Source organism: Patella vulgata, chromosome 9 (genome assembly GCF_932274485.2).
Source record: "Patella vulgata chromosome 9, xgPatVulg1.2, whole genome shotgun sequence".
NCBI lineage: Eukaryota > Metazoa > Mollusca > Gastropoda > Patellidae > Patella > Patella vulgata.
The window spans coordinates 30,511,466-30,536,091 of record NC_065887.2 but is presented as its reverse complement, the minus strand read 5'-3'; the positions used below and the strand labels follow the sequence as shown (position 1 = coordinate 30,536,091).

General features: G+C 34.6%; 2 protein-coding genes across 2 annotated transcripts in view; one reads left to right on the top strand and one right to left on the bottom strand.

Annotated features, from left to right (window-relative positions):
- The window catches only part of LOC126832647 (WD repeat-containing protein 75), a 42,787-nt gene that overhangs the window by 972 nt on the left and 17,189 nt on the right, over window positions 1-24,626 (bottom strand). The window contains exons 5-18 of the mRNA XM_050563504.1: window positions 12,451-12,566; window positions 11,773-11,843; window positions 11,024-11,119; window positions 10,033-10,121; window positions 9,524-9,679; window positions 8,795-8,991; window positions 8,442-8,629; window positions 7,278-7,441; window positions 6,370-6,556; window positions 4,252-4,343; window positions 3,360-3,446; window positions 2,365-2,576; window positions 608-736; window positions 12-103 (exon numbers count right to left, since the gene is read on the bottom strand). Of these exons, the coding sequence (XP_050419461.1) occupies window positions 12-103; window positions 608-736; window positions 2,365-2,576; window positions 3,360-3,446; window positions 4,252-4,343; window positions 6,370-6,556; window positions 7,278-7,441; window positions 8,442-8,629; window positions 8,795-8,991; window positions 9,524-9,679; window positions 10,033-10,121; window positions 11,024-11,119; window positions 11,773-11,843; window positions 12,451-12,566 (1,876 nt within the window). The remainder of the gene's footprint in view (window positions 1-11; window positions 104-607; window positions 737-2,364; window positions 2,577-3,359; window positions 3,447-4,251; window positions 4,344-6,369; window positions 6,557-7,277; window positions 7,442-8,441; window positions 8,630-8,794; window positions 8,992-9,523; window positions 9,680-10,032; window positions 10,122-11,023; window positions 11,120-11,772; window positions 11,844-12,450; window positions 12,567-24,626) is intronic.
- Window positions 16,123-22,836, top strand: LOC126832653 (GDP-D-glycero-alpha-D-manno-heptose dehydrogenase). The gene is made up of 2 exons (XM_050563515.2): window positions 16,123-16,394; window positions 18,756-22,836. Exon 2 carries the CDS (start codon window positions 18,793-18,795, stop codon window positions 19,777-19,779), a length of 987 nt encoding a protein of 328 aa, XP_050419472.1. The 5' UTR covers window positions 16,123-16,394; window positions 18,756-18,792; the 3' UTR covers window positions 19,780-22,836.

The window sequence follows — 24,626 nt, the reverse complement described above, 5'->3', positions numbered from 1 at the left end:
ACAATACTTACTTTTTAGATTTATTAGATATAAGTAAAGATTGTAGAAATGTTTTACATAAAACTGTTACTGGTGGTTGTACATGTGGTGATGTCATCAATATCTGTATAATATATAAGTATAAGGGAGTGTTGTGAACCAAAAAATAACAACATACTATATACATGTATTGTAAGGTCTTTCAAATCAAAAACCTGTACTAAGGGCAACATTAATACATAACCAGATTGGTTTCTCTGTGCTTGGGAGTAAGCCTACCCTGCCCTGTGCATGACACCCACCATTAACTTAACTGGCGCAATGCTTCGTTTACAGTGGAAATGACCGCTCCCCTCAAAATGTCAAAATAGCTTGTAACTTGTTTTAAAGATAAAATGATTTGAATGTGGAGTTTCACAGGGTTGAAATTATTTCGGAATTAGATTATGTTAAATATATATCCTTTAAATCTTTAATTATTCTTGTAATCTGCAGGTATTAGCAAATTAATATTTACATGAAAAGCAAAACAAAAATTGCCAGATTTGAACTAAAATAACTGGCATCAGAGACTTACTGAACATAAAGCAGCCATTTTCTACATTAAACTACTTATTTTCATACTGACCTCTTTAACAAAACTATCATTCTTATGTAAAAACTCTGTAGAGGTTGTATCTCTGAGAGGATCTCTAATAGATTTCTCAGCCATAAGTTGTCCAAATGGTGTTTTGGGTAGATTTTGAGATACTGATAACTGGAAAAAAAATATAGAAACTGATAACTGGAAAAAAAATATAGAAAATGTAACTCATTAGGCCAAACAAAAACCTTTTTCTGGCTCTCAGATAATCTTAATAATTAGGAAGGTTTTTGTTTTTATTTTGTCAATGCATAGTGTACTATACTGACAAACATCACATTTCAAGTTTCTGAATTTATCTCTTCTTAAGTTTAATCAAGTTTTACAGGTATTCTCTTAAATAATTTCTAAGAAATGTGTTACATCCACATCTAGACTTTACCTGCTTACTGCTAAGCTAACAATAAGTTCAGATTATAATATACATGCATGTTGCTTAAAAAAAAACAACTCTCATAAATAGAGAGAGAGAAATGGTAACGGTATTAACTTTCACTCAACACAAACTAGGTTATTTCGGGACTAATATATGGTACAATTTTATTTCAATAATTCGCTTTCACATAGGGGTCTTAAGCAGTGGGAGGAAACCAGAGGACCCAGAGAAAATTCAAGAGATTGGGCATATAACCCTACTATTTGTCACATAGAAGATTGGGATCGAAACTATGCCACAGGATTCAATGACAAACTTATAATGTAAAGTGCACGTGTTAGACCACTCATCCAACCAACCTGCCATCATGAATAAAACAAGCCAACAGTGAGGCTGATGTCCCCCGCCGAAATCCCCAAATAAATAGATGACACATATTAATTAATCGCACATCTATTTTTTTCCAAAGTATCAAGCAATCAAACTGATTATCAACTATATACTAAGTTTCATCACTCTCTATCAGATAGAATCAAAGTTATCTTGTCCCAAAGCAGGAAATTGCTTATCTCTGCTTAGCTTTAGCTCGATATGTTAATCATTGAACTCAGTCAAGACGAACATCTACATCAAGTTTAAACATTCTACCTCAATTAGAAGAAGAGTTTGTCCAATCAAAATGCTTATTGCTCGTTAGCCTAAGCAGAAAATTCTCATCATCGAACTTAGTCAAGGTATTGATGTAATGAAACTATACACCAAGTTTCATCACTCTCACTTAATTAGAACTAAAGTTATCGTGTTCCAAAGCATCAACCAATCAAATTGCTTATCTCTGCTTACCCTAAGCAGAAAATGCTGATCTTCGCACTCCATCAAGGCATTGACCTCATAAACCCCTACACCAAGTTTGAACATTCTAGCTCAATTAGAAGGAGGGTTATTGTGTTCCAAAGTCTCGGCCAATCAAATTGCTTATCGCTCTGCTTACCCTGAGCAGAAAATGCTCATCATCGAACTTAGTCAAGGTATTGATGTAATGAAACTATACACCAAGTTTCATCACTCTCACTTAATTGGAACTAAAGTTTTCGTGTCCCAAAGCATCAACCAATCAAATTGCTTATCTTTGCTTACCCTAAGCCGAAAATGCTCATCTTCGAACTCCATCAAGGCATTGACCTAATAAACACCTACACCAAGTTTGAACATTCTAGGTCAATTAGAAGGAGAGTTATTGTGTCCCAAAAAGTGTGACGGACAGACAGACAGACAGACGGACGAACGAACCCATTTTAATAGTCCCCTGCTTTCTTCCAAAGACGGGGGACAACAAGAAAAGATATAATATCTGTATGTGACTTACTGCTGATGTATTACCCTCCACATTATCTTCATAATCTATTGTAGATAGCTGTTGATCACAGTTGATGAAATATAGTTGAGATGATTTCTGCCATGATAACCTTCCCTGATCTTTATTTACATGAGGTATAAACACTGCTGCTATAATCTCACTTGTAGAAGCAGATGAATGATTGTAGATTGGCTCCGATATAGAAGGATCAAATACAAACACTATATTGGATAAAAAAAATGTGGTTTAACGACACAAACCATTTCATTTTGGGGCTAACATATAATTCGGTTTTATTTCAATAATTCGCTTGCACGTAGGGGTATTTAGCAGTGGGGGGAAAAATGAAGGACTCAAGAGAAAACCCATGAGGTTGGCCAGGCAACCCTACTCCTTGTCACAAAAAAGCGGGGAATTGAAACCAGACCACTTTATTCAATCACAGACCTTATGATGCAACATACTTTTTGAACCAGGGACTGGGTCCAATACAAGCGCTACTCATCTCGTTCTTGTTGGAAACGACACTTCAGAAAAAAAAAACAAAGGCACGACCAATTCAAGTATGATCGAAAAGGAACTAGGCGTACTTGTTCCTTGGCTAATTGTACATAGATTGACAGACTTTGATTTTTGAAATATGTAACAATTCAAAGATGGCAACAATGGTGTCATGCTCGGTTCCTGGTTCATAGTACACTCATACTTGTTTAATATACATTTTGGTTCAAAGTTATGGCCATGTTGATGTTTACAGTGGTTTCTATTAATTTCACACAGGGCCTTTTATCTTTATTTTTGTTACATCATGGCTGGAAGACTTATACATTAATTTTACACTAAAATTCCTGCTAGTGGAAGTTCTCGAATGTGGCATTATGTAAAAAAGACTATTTTCCTTGAGTTAATTCCTTTTCTGTTGGGATCTAAATAAAGACTAAAATACAAAAAATTTAAAATTGCTGAATTTCTTATTTAGTTATGATACTATTTACTATACTTACAGTTCCTATCTTTGGTAAAAGCTGCCATACAATTAGTAAATGGATCAGCTACTAGAACATTTACTTTTAAACTCACTGTCCAGTGAACTATAAAAATAATGTATGTGTAAAATATAGATAGATCAATCATACCAAGTAAGGAATTGAAAATCAGTAAAATATTAAAAGAATACTTATTCAACAGTCTTGTTCATTGACAATATATTGTAGGTATTGTGTATAACCAGCTATCTGGTGGTTTCGTGTATACAGATTACCCAATGACTTGTTGAAAATGTTGTGTGAAGCAACCAGTTAACTATGCATTTACATACTTCAAATACAATGTGAAGGTCATAAGACATACACGATTCTCTATATGACCTTTCACACGGTTTACAAATTTAGCAATATTTTATCCAGGCTATGATCCAGACAATATAGGCTTTTGAAGTTGTCAAGAGTTTAGAAACAAAATGTTATTCTATCTAAAATTTGAGACAAATATGACACAAGATCAGTTAGATGTAGATGGTTCAAACTTTCAACTGACAAGCATATAACGTCGCCGCTTGTGCATTTTTCAAACAATATCTTAAATTTTCATGGCCTAATCCACACTAAAGTAAATAAAATGCCGCAAAATGGGGTTTAACATCTACTTTTCTGCTCCATCTGGGCTAATGAAGACGGGGCCACACCAAAGTAGGTTGGGGCTTGGATTTCCCACAAGTGATGTTATGGTTATTTTGAATAAGACATATATCATTCAAAATTAATTACATTTATTTTCATGCTGAAGGTGATAATGCCTCTTTAAGGGATCATATGAACAAGAGAAAATGATCAAATTTGTTTCTCCATTTTTTCCATCTGATCTGTAATTATGTATATCAATAAATTAGTAATATACCTGATAATGTTAAAAGATTCCAGGATGTTATATGTTGATCTGATGCTGTTACTAGATATTGACTGCTACCATTATAACCAAAACATATATGACTGAAAACCAAACAATTATTTGAGAAATGTTGGCCAAAACAAAACAGTTAAAACAAGCCAACACTGAGGCTGATAACCCCCGCCTAAAATCCCGAAATAAATAGATGACACATATTAATTAATTGCAAATTATCTTTTTTATAAAGTATCAAGCAATCAAACTGATTATCAACTATACAATAAGTTTCATCATTCTATCAGATGGAATCAAAGTCAAAGAAATTGCTTAGCTCTGCTTTGCTTTAGCGGGAAATGTTAATCATTGAACTCAGTCAAGACATTCACCTAATGAACATTTACATCAAGTTTAAACATTCTACCTCAATTAAAAGCAGAGTTATAATGTTCCAAAATCATGACCAATCAAATAGCTTATCGCTCCTTAGCCCAAGCAGAAATTTTTCATCATCAATGATATAATGAATCTATACTCAAAGTTTCATCACTCTCACTTAATTATAACCAAAGTTATTGGGCCCAAAATCATCAACCAATTAAATTGCTTATCTCTGCTTACCGTAAGAAGACAAAGTTTATCATCAAACTCCATCAAGGCATTCACCTAACGAACGTCTACACCAAGTCTGAACATTCTACCTCAATTAGAACTAAAGTTATACACCAAGTTTCATCACTCTCACTTAATAAGAACTTAGAAGAAGAAGAGTTTGACCAATCAAAATGCTTATTGCTCGTTAGCCTAAGCAGAAAATTCTCATCATCGAACTTAGTCAAGGTATTGATGTAATGAAACTATACACCAAGTTTCATCACTCTCACTTAATTAGAACTAAAGTTATCGTGCCCCAAAGCATCAACCAATCAAATTGCTTATCTCTGCTTTCCCATAACAGAAAATTCTCATCTTCAAACTCCATCAAAGCATTCAACTAATAACACCTATACCAAGTGTGGAAATGGTGCCCCAATTAGGAGTTATTGTGTTCCAAAGTCTCAACCAATCAAATTGCTTATCGCTCTGCTTACCCTCAGCAGAAAATGCTCATTATTGAACTTAGTCAAAGTATTGATGTAATGAAACTATACATCAAGTTTGATCACTCTCACTTAATAAGAACTAAAGTTATCATGTCCCAAAGCATTAAACAATCAAATTGCTTATCTCTGCTTACCCGTCCAGGCATTCGCCTAATAAACACCTACACCAAGTTTGAACATTCTAGCTCAATTAGGAGAGTTACTGTGGCCCAAAAAGTGTGACGGACAGACAGACGGACAGATCCCATCTTAATAGTCCCCTGCTTTCTTCGAAAGGCGGGGGACAACAATTAATACATTTCTACAAACTATTTTCTACGACCAAGAAAATGTACCATAAACAGAAGTCACGTTTCCTAAACCATGTAAGTAAAGAAAAGTAAGTGATGTGATCCATGATTTTCCTCAAAGATCGAGTAAAAGTAGGGAAATGAAATGGGGTTTAATGTCCTATTATTTTGCTCCGAACTGGGCTAATGATGACGGGCATACGCCATACAGTGAGCTATGGGGGAAATTCCGTCCGGACATCGGCACTATGGCCTACTCTTATATCGAATTCCAACTGTCAAGGGATCTTTTACGTGCACGCCAGTGTGTACACGGGACCTCGTTTTTTTGTCTCCTCCAAATGCATCACTGACAAGGGGGAACCACGCCGGAAAATCTGGATGAACTTTCTCGGCCAATGCAGGGATCGAACACCCGACCTCCTGGGTAGCAAGCTAGCGTCTTACCCACTTAGCCACCGTCACCCCCTAAAAGTAGGGAATTCAGATGGTCAGACAGTAGGCCATTACTCAGTCACATGTATTCAATTTACCTACGATCTTAAGCTGACAATTTGTATGTGAAAATAATCCACCAAAATTCATTTATAAAATTAATGTCAAACCTTATCATATTCTGTCACAAAATTGTCTTGCCAATTAAAGATCATATAACATATGTGAAAAAATTGATCTGCTCTTTAATTAATGTCAGCTCTAGTTCAAACATGGATCTCATGAGGCAACTATTTACTTACTTTACAACTGAGTCCCCCATACTAGCATGTAATGTAGCTTTAAGTTCGTTTGTATCTGGATCCCAGAGTGTAATGGTAGAGAGAAATACAACAGCTAATATAGAACCATCCTGTGTAAATTGTGCTTGTCCAGCTGGTAAATCTCTATATGTACTAGATGTATCACACATCCATTTAGTTACACTACCTGAAACATTTAAACCAACATTTACTAACTTGAGAAACTAAAACCTCCTTTTTTCAAACCTGTTTGATATTCTTTTTACATTCAAATCCAGTGAAATAGTAATTATTTGAAAAAAGTAAACATAGACAAGGGTTTATTAGGTCTCCTTATAAATTATACACCCATAAGAAGCAAAGTTGTTTGTATATGTGCTCAGCTCTAAAATCATTGTCAATAGATCCAGCTGAGCATGATTTTAAATATTCAACTAAATAAATAAATTAAAGAACTGTACTTCCATAAGTATGTGTTATAGTTTATTGCTCTATTTAGTTACTAAAGGATAAATGCCTCTAAAGGATTATTTAGTTTGAAAGCCTATATCAAGAACTCTGAAAACCCACATTAACACTTCCACTAAGGTTTAAAACTTTTAATCATAAACTTTGTACTGTACTGCAATCACAAGACCTCATAAGGTTAAATGCAAAACGGGAGATAACTCCTCAGTTATTTTTAACTTCCGACAGGACTGCCTAATAAGTAGCCTACTTTCTCTCAAAAATACTTTGTCCATACCATCATACATCGAAGATATGTATAATTTGGATAGTATCTTATGACATTGGTTCCTGTTGAATGAACTTGCATTGTGGCAAAGCTAAAATCAACACCAGTAGCCTATTCAGTTACTGAACTATATAAATTGCCATCTAAAAACTAAAACTTCAGTTGTACAAACCATAGAGATCTGTACTGTCTGCTGCCGTCCATAGTTTAAAGCAACCATCTTGACATGTAGTAACTACCATTAACAAGTCTTTATTACGAACACATTGTGGTCGAAACATTAAACAATGTACTTCTTCTTCATGTGGAAACTCCACACAAGTGTTTAAAGTATATCTGAAAAAATAAACCCTCATATGTTGAATAAGTTTCTGTTCAAAATCGTTTATGTTTACCAAAATAATACTGACAAACATGTACCTCAGACATCCCTAATCATACTGACACACTTCAGACATCCCTTATCATACTGACACACTTCAGACATCCCTAATAATACTGACACACTTCAGACATCCCTAATAATACTGACACACTTCAGACATCCCTAATAATACTGACACACTTCAGACATCCCTAATAATACTGACACACTTCAGACATCCCTAATAATACTGACACACTTCAGACAATATTTTATAATATCCTCTTCAAAAAATAAATAATTAACAAAAGAATCGAAGCAACAGCTAAATCTATATAAGCAGACATTGATGGGGTTTTGCAACACTTTAAGCAACTTATCTTTGATGTCAAAGACCATCCAGCTTTGGGTCTTCTCTCATAATGTGACTTTGCTTTTTCTAATTAATTGGCAGTCCAGCAATCAGGGCACTCCCTATCAGAATGTACTGGTTCGAACTGATAGTACACCTAATCATTCAGATTGGATTATAACAATCAGATTTACCTGTGTACACATTGGGGTACATGTAAAAGAAACCTCGACAGTTGGAATTGTCCTCTTAAGTATTGTACCCATGACCATAGTAACAAAATAAACGTATGTTAGTCTAATAATGACAAGATGTTGTAAACTCATTTCAAATTTTGTTTTTTTTCTTTATAATTAACTGGATATAATACAAATTAAAGTAATCATCAATTACAAGAGAGAGAGAGAAATGGGGTTTAACGTCCACTCGACACAAACTAGGTCATTTTGGGACTAACACATGGTTCAATTTTATTTCAATAATTTGCTTGCAAGTAGGGGTCTTTAGCAGTGGGAGAAAACCAGAGAACTCAGAGAAAACCCACGAGGTTGGACAGGCGACCCTACTCCTTGTTACGTACAATCATCAATTACAAACTTCTGAAATCGTATTAAACTCACGTTTGTTTTTCTTCATTAAATATCCAGAATTTCATTCGGATTTCTGGACTAAGATTTTCAGCTGACCAGTATTCTGTAGTAGCCAACCATTTACCAAATTGATTAAATGCTGCCTTGGTTACTTGCGTAGCTGTTGTATGCTTTGACAGTGAATCAGGTGAGATATAATTTTGACCAACAGTATCTAGCTATAATTTAAAAAAATATATTTTGTGAAGCAAGAACTATAACTCTTTTAAAAACATAAATTATTGAACAGGATAAATTGTTATATGCCACTTAGAGTTAAAGAGTTTAACTTAAGCCGGAGGGTAATTATCGGTAACAAAAAACCCCAAATATTTAGAACTTACATTAAATATTTGTGTGTCCGAATGAACATTATAAAACTGAAGATGCCCCACACGTCCATTAGTAACTATAGCTTTAGTATGGGGATCATAGAGAAGTCCTGTAGAAGCTTGATGTTTAACATGTGTCTGTAGATGACCTCTAGTTAACCCCTGATAAAAACATACTGGTTTATATGTATTGGATATAAGTCGAACAGCTGAAATATATAAACATTAAACTAAAAAAAAACTTCAGAAAACTTTTTTGGGGGGTAGATTCCATCTTTTCAACACCAGGTCCTTGATGACATAAAAGAGATATATATGAAAGAAATGTAACATTTTAAATTCAAGTGTATTACAAGTATTATAAAAGAAATAGAGTTTAACATACACTGAACACAAACTAGGTCATTTTGGGACTAACATATAGTACAATTGTATTTCAATAAGTCACCTACGCATAGGGGTCTATACAGTTGGAGGAAACCACAGGACCCAGCAAAAACACTTGAAGTTTGGCAGTCGACTCTATTCCTCATAACATACAAGTGTGGAACCGACTTTATGACCAAACGGTCACCCAATTATTTAGAGCCATGCATAATTTATATGTTCATCAGAGCTACATAGCAAGCCTTTACTTTACATTACATAACCTTTTTGCAATACCAGCATAACATCATGATTCATTCTACAAGAGGAATCTAATATCAGAAAACATTCAATTTTATTGGCCAAAAGTCATACCATTATCTTCGTGGGCTAAAGCATACACTGTATTATCTGGTGAACAGGTAATATGATTTAAAGGTGAACCAAGTCGTGGTAAATAATCTCTTGAACTAGAATTATACTGCCATTTAACTAGCACACATTCATGGCCACCAGATAATAAAGACGAACCTATAATAATAATAAAATTTATAGTCTAAAATAACATTAATTAACACATCGGTACAGAAAACGCATCGTCGCCGAGATTTTCACCCCTAGCGATAATTATATCACCACTCAGTCAATTTCTCATCCCTGTTAATTAACACACCGTACCTACAGATTTTAGCCTCTTCTATTAGATTTGTTGCGATAATTAGAATTTTACCGATATTCATAGAAATTTATCAAATCGAGAGATATCTATGCCCTAAACGTACAAATCTCACCTTTACTACTTCTCAATGTGGGTAGACTGGATGTTCAAGTAGATTTAGATTATTAAATACATAAGAATTGTTCATATGAAAAGTCATTTATACCTTCTGTAGTAAACTGCAGACATTTAACAGGCAATGAATGCCAATGGTATGTAGTTTTCACAACTTTTTGAGCTTTACAAAAATTCCACCTGGAAAAAGTAATATATTAAACTTAGACATAAAAGTAGATATGAGAATTTAAAACTAGAGATAGTAACACAAATTCTGAAAAAAAACCAGATCTGACGTAAGTTACAAGTCTATAAAAATTTTAAATATCCAGCAGAGTTATTTCCTCTAATTATCAGTCACAAGCTAATGAAGACAGTCATACACTATACGGTGTGCTATGAGGGAAATTTTGCCTAGACATCGACGCTACAGCCTACACATTTCTTTTTCTGTCAGGGGATCTTAATGGTGTTCATGAGTCATCCCATCTTCAATAGAAGGCTTGATCTCACTTCAACTACGTACATCTTATCAAGGCTTTCGCGTAATACCCTACATATTTTAGCACTAATTTCGATTGGGTACAAGCCCAAATTGTGAGCCTATCAGATTCCTTGATCGTCGCGAATACCATGTCTAGCGCTTTCAAGCTAAAATGTCTACCTGTGATAATCGAGTTGCAAAGTTCAAGGTTCATTCAATGTCAAGGTTTCCGTGCAGGTCGCGATGTCACAACCTCTGATTGGACGCTACTGCTCACGTGTCTGTAGATAACATAGCTATAAGTTCGAGAATTGTGAAGTAAACAAGCAACGGCCAGATGTTGTGAAACTCGCAGTCGTTGCTTCTGGAACATGGAGTCATCTGAACAACTCTATGGTCAACATCAGGATCAAAGCCAAGACCTGCTGCTCCTACTTAGTGAGACTTATCTTAACTTATTTATATCGTCTGCAGAGAGGATGCTGAACACTGAAAGATTTTCAACTGATGATGCATCTGTAAATACTTAACAGAATTCAACCATCCTGACATTATCTTTTAGAGATTCAATTTCCACAAGTTTGCAAGGGATTTAAAATCAGCAGTTTAAACTTACCAGTAATGTATTTGTCCTAGTTCATCACCTATTACAATACATTTATCTGTTGGATGACAAACTATCGTAGTAAAACAGTTATTTTCACTTTCAAACCTATTAAATTAAATAAATATATTGGCACCTAAAAATACAAATTTCCATTTATACAATTATTAGTATATAGAAGTTTAGAAATGCTAAAGCTATTTTAAACTCAATAAAACCAAATATTAATTCTGCTTCATTTGATTATCAGACATATCTTGTTTAAAAGTCTGCATTCAAATTGTCTGTATTGGTATACAACGCTGCATGTTATGGTGAATTTTAAGCTATAGATTATGGGAATGATTCTGGTAGTTTACGGGTTTATGATCACCAGGAATACAATTTTCTGATATAAATTTTATCTTTCCTACCAGGAATCAAGATCAAGATGACATATGTCTATTTAGATTACAATGTAATGTAAAAATCAAACCCAAAACAAACAAAAAGCAAATGTAATCTGATTTTAATTCAATTCTTTTAGACCTTAAACATCTTTATTATTATTTTATTGCATGTAAAGGGTGACAAATACTGTCAGAGGGTTACATAAATATTTTACTATAACTGCAGTGATGTTAGCACATCGAGCCAATCCAATTTGAAAACAAAAATGATCCTATAGATTGTTTTTCACACTATGTATTCTGAAAATACATGTAACATGCAGGAAAATTGATTTTTCAGTTAATTAACTGACACAATTATTTATTACTCACCTTGTTAATTTCTTTTTTTTCAAGTTAAATATAGATAATGATTTTTCAGTTATAGCTGCTATAAATTCATCCTGCAATAAAACATATATAAAACACAATTCTTTGTGAGATAGTAGGGCAATTATATCAAGTTTTCCTCTAATTTCCAAAGTTTTTGTTAAAAGCTTTTACGAGGACATCACAACGGACTACACCCCAAAACAGCAAAGCTCCTTCAGGTAACAAATGTATAACGATGTTTGAGATTGAAATGGCCATGTAGGGCAATTATATCAAGTTTTCCTCTAATTTCCAAAGTTTTTGTTAAAAGCTTTTTCTTATGGCAAAGTCTCATAAACTTGGATGAAGAATATACTACTAAATAAAACCGAAGATGTGTAAAGCATGGGTCGTGTGGGATTGAAATGGAGTTTTAACGCCTTTTATATATGCTTCATGCTGTGTACTTTGTGGGGAAATTAGCAGCGCCTTCTAACTACTCTTCTTCGAATTCCAACCGCCAACCGTTCTTTTACATCCACGCCAATGGGAATTACAGTTTTTCTATCCATCTTACACCACTGAATAAAAGAAACTAGGTTGGGAAATGCCAAGGATGAAACCCAGGAGCTCCTTGTTAGTAAGCCAGCGCCATGGCTCCCAGTGTCATGTGGAATATAATGTTAATGTATAACTAACCTCAGCACCTAATGCTATATGTTTTCTGTTATTACTACATGTATCAAATAACGAAGTTACTTCTGGTTTACCACTGTCTGTCCAATTAGATAAAATATACTTTACTAACTCACAACCTGTAAATATACATATCAACATAACTTTAGTCAGAAAGTAAATTTACAAGATCAAATTACATATTAAGTTTCATCAGTTAGAATCAAAGTTATCTTGTCCCAAAGTGCCGACCAATGAAATTGCTTAGTTCTGCTTAACTTTAACGGGAAATATTAATCATTGAGCTCAACGAAGACATTCACCTAATGAACATCTATACATGTACCTCAATTAGAACAAGAGGTGTTATGTTCCAAAGTTTTGACCAATCAAATTGCTTATCGCTTCTTAGCGTAACAGAAAATTCTCATCATTGATGTATTGATATAATGAATCTAGACTCAGAGTTTCATCGCTCTCACCCAATTTAAACCAAAGTCTCAACCAATGAGAATGCTTATCTCTGCTTAGCCTTAGTTGAAAAAGTGCATGATCGAACTCTGTCAAGGCATTCCCCCAATTCTACCTGAATTAGAAGGAGAGTTATTGTGTTCCAAAGTCTCGTCCAATCAGATTGAAGTCTCTACTTTGCCTTAGCAGAAAATGCTCAGCACTGAACTTTGTTAAGGTATTGATGTAATGAAACTATACACCAAGTTTCACCACTATTATTCCCGAAATGACCTAGTTTGTGTCCAGTTGTTTAAACTCTCTCTCTCTCTCTCTGGGGGGTTGGATGGCCGAATGGTTAGCACGCGCGCGCTGTATCATACAGTCTGTCATTGAGTCAACTGGCGGGGTTTCGATTCCCCGGTTGTACGTGACAAGCTGTCCAACCTCGTGGGTTTTCTCCGGGTCCTCCGGTTTCCTCTCACTGCTAAAGACCCCTACGCGCAATCGAATTATTAAAATAAAATTGAACCATGTGTTAGTCCCGAAATGACCTATTTTTTGTCGAGTGGAGGTTAAACTCTCACCCATTTTAATAGCCCCCTGCTTTCTTCGAAAGGTGGGGTCAATAAAGAAAGAGAGATAAAAGGGATTTAACGTCAACTCAACACAAACTAGGTCATTTTTGGAATAACATTTAACATATGATTCAATTTTATCTCAATAATTTGCTTGCGCTTAGGTGTATTTAGCAGTGGGAGGAAACCAGAGGACCCGGAGAAAACTCACAAGGTTGGACAGACGACCCTACTCATTGTTACATACAAGCGGGAGTCGAAACCATGTCACTTGACTCAATGACAGACTGTAGTAAGATTGACAGAATTTTTGTTCTTTAAATTGATGGTAGCGTCATTACCATTAAATTCAACGTCATTAGGCTAATTAACCAATCATTATAAATAATTACATCATATTTGACCAATTTGGGCCAAACCCACAGCTACATTAAAACTATCATAATCATATCTCTGAGCATTCGTAAGACAGCCGCTGGATTCCAGAGAGAAGATGTAGCAATTTCTATCAGTAAACCCTGCCTCTGGATCAATCCCTGTGTTTAAGTTTCCATATGAAGTCAACCAACTTTATTTTAATGAACGAATGAATGAAATATGGTTTTATGGCATGTCAGCAAACTTTATTTGAATGTTCACATCTGAATAAGCACCATCTATTCTATTATATACCACTTAAAATTTGATTGAAATCCATAAATTGGAATATTTAGATAGTAGATTATTACATTCATGTATTGATCTCTTCGTTTGTAATTATCAAATGTATTAATAATTATTGAACTGTATCTAGTGTGCAATTTTATCCTCGATTTCATACAAAAATAATTTATCAACATTATTATATTTCAATTTGTCCTGTAATATTTATTGGATAAAATAAATCACTAAGGTATGGTTCATAAAACTATTTAAAGATTTTTTTTTTTTTTTTTAAAAAACGGTGGCTGCCAGGATAGATAGATAACGAGCTAAATAAAAAGAGATTTTTTATACAATCAATGGAAATAATTCAGGAAGGTACTTGTACGATTCGATATGCGCGAATATCAACAAGAACCAAGATCTTTGAGGTATAAAGATATATTTCATGTTTCATCAAAATTAAATCTAAATTGTGTGCAAATATCGAAAGGAACCAAGATCTTTGGGTTATAAACATGTATTTCCAGTTTTATCAAAATTGTGATCTCTAGTGGGTCCATAACCTTGATATACCATATTTTTACACTATTTGCGTACGACAAATAACTCTAGAAGTAATAAACGGAAATTGCTGAAATTTAATAGGATTCTTTACTAATTTAAATGATGCATGTAAATTCATACAGTTCCGCAGATAACTTTTGATGTTAGAGCATTCACGAAGTTTAATAAAGTGAAACAAGGGCCATAACTCTAGACGTAATAAACAGAAATTGCTGAAATTCAATAAGCTTCTTTATTTCACTACTTTAAATAATGCAGAAAGATCGGATGATAACTTTTGGCGTTAGGGCGTTCACAAGGATCAATAAAGTGAAACAAGGGCCATAACTCTAGACATAATAAACAGAAATTGCTGAAATTCAATAGACTTCTTCGTTTCACTAATTTAAATAATGCATATCAATTTCACAAAGATCGGATGATAACTTTTTGCAAAATAGCATTCACAATGTTCAACAAAGTGAAAAGAGGGCCATAACTCTAGACGTAATGAACAGAAATTATTGAAATTAAATATTCTTCTTCATCTCACTAATGTAAACCACATAATATATATCAGTTTCAAAACAATCAGCTGATAAATGTAGTTTGTAGAGTGTTCACAAGAAATTGTGGCCGACAGACGGACGTACGTGCGTCGGATGTACGTACAGATGGGGGCAACGGTAATATACGATCACATTTCCATGTGGGCGAATAAAAATTGCATGTGGACATGGTTGAAGACAGTAAACGATGTTCCCATTATATTTATTATACAAAACATGTATGGGTAATTATAACTTTAGATGTTCATCCCTTTTCAGTAAACATATAATATAACTTTATTCTTGCATAGCCCTACTCCTTGTCACTTGACTCAAGGACAGACCTTATGTTCTAAAGCACACTTGTTGGACCACTCGACCACCCAATCCATCTCATGAATATAAAAGACCCTGTGTATAAATTTAAAATCACAGACTATGGCGAAAACGGCATATCTTTCATCTTCGTGGCCACAAAAGAAAGATATATAAAGTTTAACAACTTTGAAAATTGAAAAAATTATAATTTAAATTAAGAATTATTTCCGTCTCTAATCCTGTCAATATCTGTTCAATTTCCAGTCAATCAGATGATAACTTTTGCCTCTAGAACATCCAGAACTTAGCAAATTGTGGACGACAGACAGACTGACCTTGCAGACAGGGGTTACAGACATACCTATATGACCAAATTAACTATAAAACAAAATTTTCCAAACTTATCTATGTCACTAGAAAATGAATCATAAAGGAGGTCATTTGTTTTAAGCTTGGTGAGTAATAAGTAGACTGGCTATTGTAATAGTCATGATCAGTGACAAATAATGTGACACAATTCATCAGGCTATTAGAAGTTAGCAAGATAATTATAATTAGCAACCTCCTGATTAGAAGACAATATGTTACTATTTTAAATAGTATTTATACAAGGAGGATGACTCCTTTTGTTGTTTTCAATGTATTAACAGGTTCTATACATCAACATGTTTAAATAAATCTGTTTGGTTACCATAACACCAAATAATAAGAGGTTAGGGAGTGTTTAGCAAATATATCCTTGAAAAGTTGACGTTTTTTATAACAACTCTGCAGTTTAAGAGGCATTAGCAGTTTATTTCCCACCCACAAACAACTTGAAGTCCTCACCGATTGGTAATGAAATAATATTCTCTAGAAGACCTGTGCTTTGATGTTTATTAATTAGGTGAGCTTATTTGGAATAAAATATAATATAATATTAATTTATTGTCTTGGTGTATGGGCTCGATGAATGTTAGGGGATAGTACCTGAAATGCCTGAAAAAATTTCGGGTTACAGACGGCAGTGTTGTTCGTAGACGAGAGGAGAAGTGGAGATTACCGTGTACGACCCCCGTGTAGTGGAAACCTAGCATTAAGACGGTTGTATTAACATCTATTTCTATTGTAAAACCTCACTGATTCGCAGAAATAAAATGAATACATGTAGTCACGCCTTTTTATCCTCTTGAAAGATACTTTCCCAGAAAAGTATTTATCTGGTGGTTATTTCCAATAAAAGTATGGCAATTTTGGTATATATAGAAAGTAGAAACATCCAATCTTACTAGAAAAGTACTGGATTCCCTGAAAAACACCCATGGAGCGCATACAGGACAAAGATGCGAGGGTTTCCCTAATTGGCAACCCAATGATTAGGATGTCTGCTCGAGTCAAAGGTTGCATGCGAAGATTGTCTGATCACTCCGCGTTAGGGAGCGCTTGATGTATATATTGATAAACTTGAGGGTGAGTGGACTAAGAAAAAGTGAAAGACTTATACATACATTATACAAGAGCTAAATCTGCCTATTGCAGGTCTTTCTTTAGGCCTGAAATGTTATCTAAATCATTAATTAACTTATCCAGATCATAATCAACTCTCAATGTGATGTTTATTGGATTAGGTTTGGATTTGTTGTTCCGACTTCCATTCATAATTTAATGATGAAATGGATAATTGAGACTATGTTTTTTATCGTACCGACTTTAGTAATGATGATCGAGGCTAGGCCAAAAATTCAATCGCTAAAATCTTGGTTCAGAGTGAATCAATTTGACTGAAATTTTCAGCAAATTCCCTTTACATTATCTAGTTATAGTGAGAACTGCCAGCTCTTTATCTAATCTCACATAATGTATCTTTAAATTTCTTATTAATTTAGTCTGTAAAAAAAAAAAGATTTCATGGTTGATACCACTGAGATATTTTTAATATTAATTTACCTTTCTGTGATATTTTTAATCAAATACCTTAAAGCCAGATATATCATTTAAAATTGTAATTCTGTATATGGAAATTTATATACACATACATGTACTTTTAAGACAGTCAATTTAATCACATTATTTTAATACAAAATGGTTCAAATAATTACATGTAATAGTGAAATAAATCTTTGAGGTATAAAGATATATTTCATGTTTCATCAAAATTAAATCTAAATTGTGTGCAAATATCGAAAGGAACCAAGATCTTTGGGTTATAAACATGTATTTCCAGTGGGTCCATAACCTTGATATACTATATTTTTACACTATTTGCGTACGACAAATAACTCTAGAAGTAATAAACGGAAATTTCTGAAATTTAATAGGATTCTTTACTAATTTAAATGACGCATGTAAATTTCATACAGTTCCGTAGATAACTTTTGATGTTAGAGCATTCACGAAGTTAAATAAAGTGAAACAAGGGCCATAACTCTAGACGTAATAAACAGAAATTACTGAAATTCAATAAGCTTCTTTATTTCACTACTTTAAATAATGCAGAAAGATCGGATGATAACTTTTGGCGTTAGGGCGTTCACAAGGATCAATAAAGTGAAACAAGGGCCATAACTCTAGACATAATAAACAGAAATTGCTGAAATTCAATAGACTTCTTCGTTTCACTAATTTAAATAATGCATATCAATTTCACAAAGATCGGATGATAACTTTTTGCAAAATAGCATTCACAATGTTCAACAAAGTGAAAAGAGGGCCATAACTCTAGACGTAATGAACAGAAATTATTGAAATTAAATATTCTTCTTCATCTCACTAATGTAAACCACATAATATATATCAGTTTCAAAACAATCAGCTGATAAATGTAGTTTGTAGAGTGTTCACAAGAAATTGTGGCCAACGGACGGACGTACGTGCGTCGGATGTACGTACGGATGGGGGCAACGGTAATATACGATCACATTTCCATACCTTAAAGCCAGATATATCATTTAAAATTGTAATTCTGTATATGGAAATTTATATACACATACATGTACTTTTAAGACAGTCAATTTAATCACATTATTTTAATACAAAATGGTTTAAATATTTACATGTAATAGTGAAATAAAAGAAAAATACATGATACTTTTTAAAGTAAGTCAACAAAAGGTTAAAAACTGTGCAAACATTATACTAAATTGCTCATCCGTGCAGATATAGCTCTTTACTTCTATTATTCGCTTCATTTTATATTTGTTCTTACTTTATCATAACACATATTTACTGTCCATATAGCTGGTTAATTTTGTATTTTATATGATTACAGGTTGAAGTTGTTACAATACCCACTACTGTCTATTGAAATGGAAGATAATAATATTAATGTAAATCATCAACCTAATGGAAAAGAAGACAATGGTCATGTTTTAGTAACAGGAGGAGCAGGATATATCGGAACTACCATTGTTCCTATGCTGTTATCTGCTGGTTATGAAGTTACAGTCTACGACAAATTTCTGTGGGGAATTAAACCATTGTTATTCATCTCTTCCCATCCTAAACTAAAGATTATTAAAGGAGACATAAGCAATCTGGAAGAACTGAAACCAGTGGTAAAGGGTAAAATGGCTATCATCCATTTAGCAGCCATTGTCGGTTATCCGGCCTGTGATGAAAATCCTGATAAAGCCGTGGAAATAAATATCAATGGTACGGGTAATATCACTCGACTACTGGAACCTCATCAAAAACTGATCTATGCTAGTACTGGATCTTGTTACGGAGCAGTGGAAGGTGTATGTACAGAAAATACACCAATAAGTCCTATCTCATTGTATGGCAGTAGTAAAGCTGGGGGCGAAAAATTAGTTCTGGAAGCTGGAGGCGTTGCATTGAGATTGGCAACTGTGTTTGGTGTCGCACCACGTCTTCGTCTCGATTTATTGGTAAACGACCTAACCTACAAGGCCCTAACAAATAAAAGTTTTGATTTGTACGAAGGTCATTTCCGCCGCACATTCTTACATGTGAAAGATGCAGCCAGAGCATTTATTTTTGCATTGGAAAACTATAAAGTGATGAAAGGTAAAGCGTATAATGTAGGGGATGAAACAATGAACTATACAAAAGCTCAAGTGGCCCAGATAATCCAGTCTAAAGTCCCATCTTGTAAAATAACAACAAACACAACAGGGGAAGACAAAGATAAAAGAGACTATGAAGTTAGTTATGAGAAAATACAAAATTTAGGCTACAGATCAACAATATCGGTAGAGGAAGGTATTATGGACAGTCTTAAGATATTGCCCATGTTAACAGATGAAGAAGTACTTAATTGTGTAAATGTATAACTTAAAGATACATTATGTAAGATTTAGATAAAGAGCTGGCCATTATTGCTATAATATAGATAATGTAAAATGAATATATTGAAAATTTCATTCAAATTAGTTCTTTCTGAGCCAAGTTATCATTGTTAGTAGTTTTGACAAGATGCGTGAATTGTGGTAACAAGGGGGCCATACTATATACCGGAAAACACAGGAAAACACCGGAAAACACCCGGAAAACACCGGAAAACACCATTTAATACTGAATACCGGAAAACATCCTAAATACCGGAAAACACCCTAAATAGGTAACCCGGAGCCTGGTCCTCTGTGTGCGGTTTTTGACCAAGTGAGCGCCGATGGAGGAAGGTCAAGGTCATTACAATGTTCGTTTTACAAATAGCCGCCCCCCCCCCCAAAAAAAAAATAAAAAAATTTCCAAAATTTTGTTGATGCCTATTATGTTTTGAATGTTTTAAAAGACGCAATCAGTCTACCTCCATCATTGACCATATTTTATTTTGTATTTTAATTTTAGTTTTCAGTAAATTTTAGTAGATTTCAGTGTTTCAGTATTTCAGTAGATTAAACACAGCCCTCTGAGGGCCCCGTTATATGCCGGTTGCGCCAGTCTCCTGATTCTTACCAGTAACGCTGGCATCAGGGTGGTACGAATCAGTGGAAGGCACGATTAGGCCAACTCCTCCCTAGGTAACAAAAAATCGCATCATAAAACAGCAAGTATCATCAAAAGCGAGTTAATAAATCTCTGAATAGTTCGAGTTGAAGTTCCAGGTTTAACCGCTATGTGTCCTAATCACCAAACGAAATGGATGCCACGCAATTCTCGGACAGGCTGTAATCTGAAAAGTGTCTATCCTTTCCAAGAGCTATCCATCTCGTTGGAAGGGCTAAAAATCTACTTGTTTCTGAGCTTACTTTCATTCCAGGGTCAAATATAATCACTTGAACCATAATAATATTCAACATATTCCATCATAATCTGAGGCCCACACACATGATTTTTTTTCTGGATTACTTTTTGAGCTTTATTCCCCAACTCGTTGACCAGTTTTCCTTGAGAAAACCCCAACTTTTGCCCAATTGTCCATGAGGAAACTACATATTCTATCTTACTGCATTGACGGGAAGTGGTAAGCTGGACGTCTGTGAAAAGGGTTGATCCATAAATTTTCAAGGAAGCAATTGTTGTTTTTGTTTGTGAAATAGAGGACTCTAGCCGATGAGGCTACTTTCCCCCCGAGAACCTCAGGCAACCAATTTGTTTTATGTACTACTATCGTAATAAAACATTACTATATTAACCACTTCCTGGTGGCTGAAGACTTACACCGAATGCGTAATCGGAAAAAAATGTCCCTGAGAAAATGTTTTTTCCGACAATCGATATTCGAGATGTCTTCTGTTGCACAAATTATGCTACACTGTGTAAGAACTTTCATCCTTTGATCTGAAGATTGTAGATGGAAAAGTATCATTTGCACCATTTCAAAGTAAACCTGCATTTTCGTATATCATCCCGTAATTTGTGATTAATGACAATGACTGTGGAAATAATATGGGTTGAGGAATGGAAGATCTATGTTCGTCACGTGACTGGACAATTCCACCCCCCGTCCCACCCTGACGATGATCCCTCCTGGAGCGGCACGTTGCGGCGCGCTCTCTAAAAAAAATCTCGGGCACAGTTTACTCTTCTAAGTTTTCCGGTAGGTATTTAGTAATGCGGAGTTTGGTCCTCGTGTGTGGTTTTGGACCAGGTGAGCGCTGATGAAATAAATTCATTAACATACAAGCGAGCGATCGCCTACGGTCAAAGAAAAATTTCTTTTCAGATTTTTTTTAAGAATTTCTTCTCCCAAATTTCTCTCTCAAAAAATTCAAATTTTGTTTCCAGTATTTTTCTCTGTAAAATTATTTCCTACGGAATGTTTTTTTTGTAAAACCAATTTTTCGGAAAAATTCTATTTTTTGGGGGGGACAGAAAAAATTTTTGTCAAAAAAATTTGGGAGAAAAAAAAAACAGATTTATTTTTTTATTTTTTTTTGGGGGGGGGGGGCTATTTGTAAAACGAACATGACCTTGACCTTCCTTCATCGGCGCTCACTTGGTCCAAAACAGCACACAGAGGACCAGGCTCCGGGTTACCTATTTAGGGTGTTTTCCGATATTTAGGATGTTTTCCGGTATTTAGTGTTTTTCCGGTGTTTTCCGGTATTCAGTATAAAATGGTGTTTTCTGGTTGTTTTCCGGTTGTTTTCCGGTGTTTTCCTGTGTTTTCCGGTATATAGTATTGCCGGTAACAAGGGCACTAGTATATTCGAGACTTAGCCTCGCTTTCCCATTTTTAAATTAAATTTTTATGTGGCTAACCGTTCTAATCTAGTTAAAATCTCAGGTATCCGATGCCATCGAGAGTTGATTATGGTCTTGTTCTGTTAATAAATGTCTAATTAATAGTTTATATACATTTCAGCCTGAAGAAAGACCTGCAACAGGCTCTTCCATAATATATGTTTACACAACTGATTTTACATTTTTATTTACATTTGATTGGTTCATATGCATGTAGCTAACAAATTTTTGTTGTTTCTGATTGCTCCAGTTATATATAACACCATAGGTATTAAGCCATATCCTGAGACTGGTGTTATGCAGTATACTCTTTTCTAGAACACCCGATACCACTGTTATTTGTACAGCCCAGTAGACGCTTATGACTGACACCCCCACCCCCACCCCACGTTCTTTCTCTTGATTTGATATATGTTGTTTATTTTTTGCAGTGTCAATATAGTTTGTCTTGTCAGTTTTGTTTCTAACACGGTTCTCCTGCACTTAGGTAGTTCACATAAATTTTGTAGTATATTTGTTAACATTCTCCGTAGATCTTTCATCGAGACTTCATTTGTCTATAGTTACATACACATGTCAATCTATAGACTTTCTATGAGTGAGTCTAAAGTTACTTTGAATATGACATCATTAGTTGTTATGGCTCTTTAAATATATTTGGGTATCCCACAATACCAATCTGATTAAAATACAGATCTATATTTTCGTTTCATTTTTTTATACTTTCGATGGCCTCCATTACAAGGAGATCTGACCACTTGTAGTGGTAAGTCATGCCAGGGGTAATACATCGGCTTTTGACCCTATGATGTTAGACATTTGATTAACCAATCACATCCACCAAAACTCGGCACATATAACAATTCTTCCAGATCCTAGTGTAGTAAAGACAAAACGAAATTTCAAACTATAAAAAAACAAAACGAAATAGGATCAGTGTTTTAATAAGATGCCACAATACATAACTTATAGAGAATATGCAGAGGTTTAAATCTGATTTTACTTTGGTACACATATACTAAAAAATAACTTTATGCATCCCCACATCTTCAAATATTGAAATTAATGCGAACTCACTGTATCAGACATTTTGATTTGTGTTTGCCTTTTACGTGGTTCTCATCCATGAGATGACTGGTCCCAACTAATTAAATCAGATTTAGATTTTATTTCATTCCAGCTTGAATATAACATATATCTAAGATCTAAGTATTTCTTGACCAATTATCTGTTCCCTATATTATATAATTTGGGCTGAAATGAAATGAAATGGGGTTTAACATCCTACTGTTCTGCTCCTACTGGGCTTATGAGGATGGACATAAGCCATTCAGTGTGCTAAAAGTGGAAATTTTGTCTGGACAGCAGCGCTATGGCCTACTTTTATTTGGAATTCCGATCATACGTTGTTCCTTGTCAGGCCCTGCATTCTACACCACTGACAAGGGCGAACCTCGCCGGATCGCTGGAAAACCTATGAACTTTCTTGGCCAACACAGGACCTCCAGGTTAGTGAGTCAACATCCCACTCACTAAGCCACCGTAGTTCCCATGATTTGAGCTACATCATTAATTAAAACATTGATTGCCAAATAAAGAGGATGTTTAAAATAACAGGTTCAGTCCGGTCAACCGTTTCATGTTGTTAGACCATATCGAATGACATAAAAATGACAAAGAAGGTACAATCTAAATTTAACAAGCCAACAGTGAGGCTGATGCCCCCCGCCGAAATTGCAAAATAAATAGATGACACATATTAATTAATCGCACATTTATTTTTTTCACTAAGTTTCATCACTCTCTATCAGATAGAATCAAGATTATCTTGTCCCAAACCATCGACAAATGAAATCGATTAGCTCTGCTTAGCTTCAGCTCGAAATGTTAATTATTGAACTCAGTCAAGACATTCACCTAATGAACATCTACATATACATCAAGTTTAAACATTCACCTAATAGACACCTATGCCAAGTTTGAACATTCTACCTCAATTAGAAGGAGAGTTATTGTGTTCCAAAGTTTCTACCAATCAAATTGCTTATCACTCTGCTTACCCTCAGCAAAAAATGTTCATTATCGAACTTAGTTAAGGTATTCATATAATAAATCTATACACCAAGTTTCATCAATCTCACTTAATTAGAACTAAAGTTATCGTGTCCCAAAGCATCAACCAATCAAATTGCTTATCTCTGCTTACCCTAAGCGGAAAATGCTCATCTTCGAACTCCATCAAGGCATTGACCTAATCAACACATACACCAAGTTTGAACATTCTAGCTCAATTAGGAAGAGAGTTATCGTGCCCCAAAGTATCAACCAATCAAATTGCTTATCTCTGCTTACCCTAAGCGGAAAATGCTCATCTTCGAACTCCATCAAGGCATTGACCTAATAAACACATACACCAAGTTTGAACATTCTAGCTCAATTAAAAGTTATCGTGTCCCAAAGCATCAACCAATCAAATTGCTTATCTCTGCTT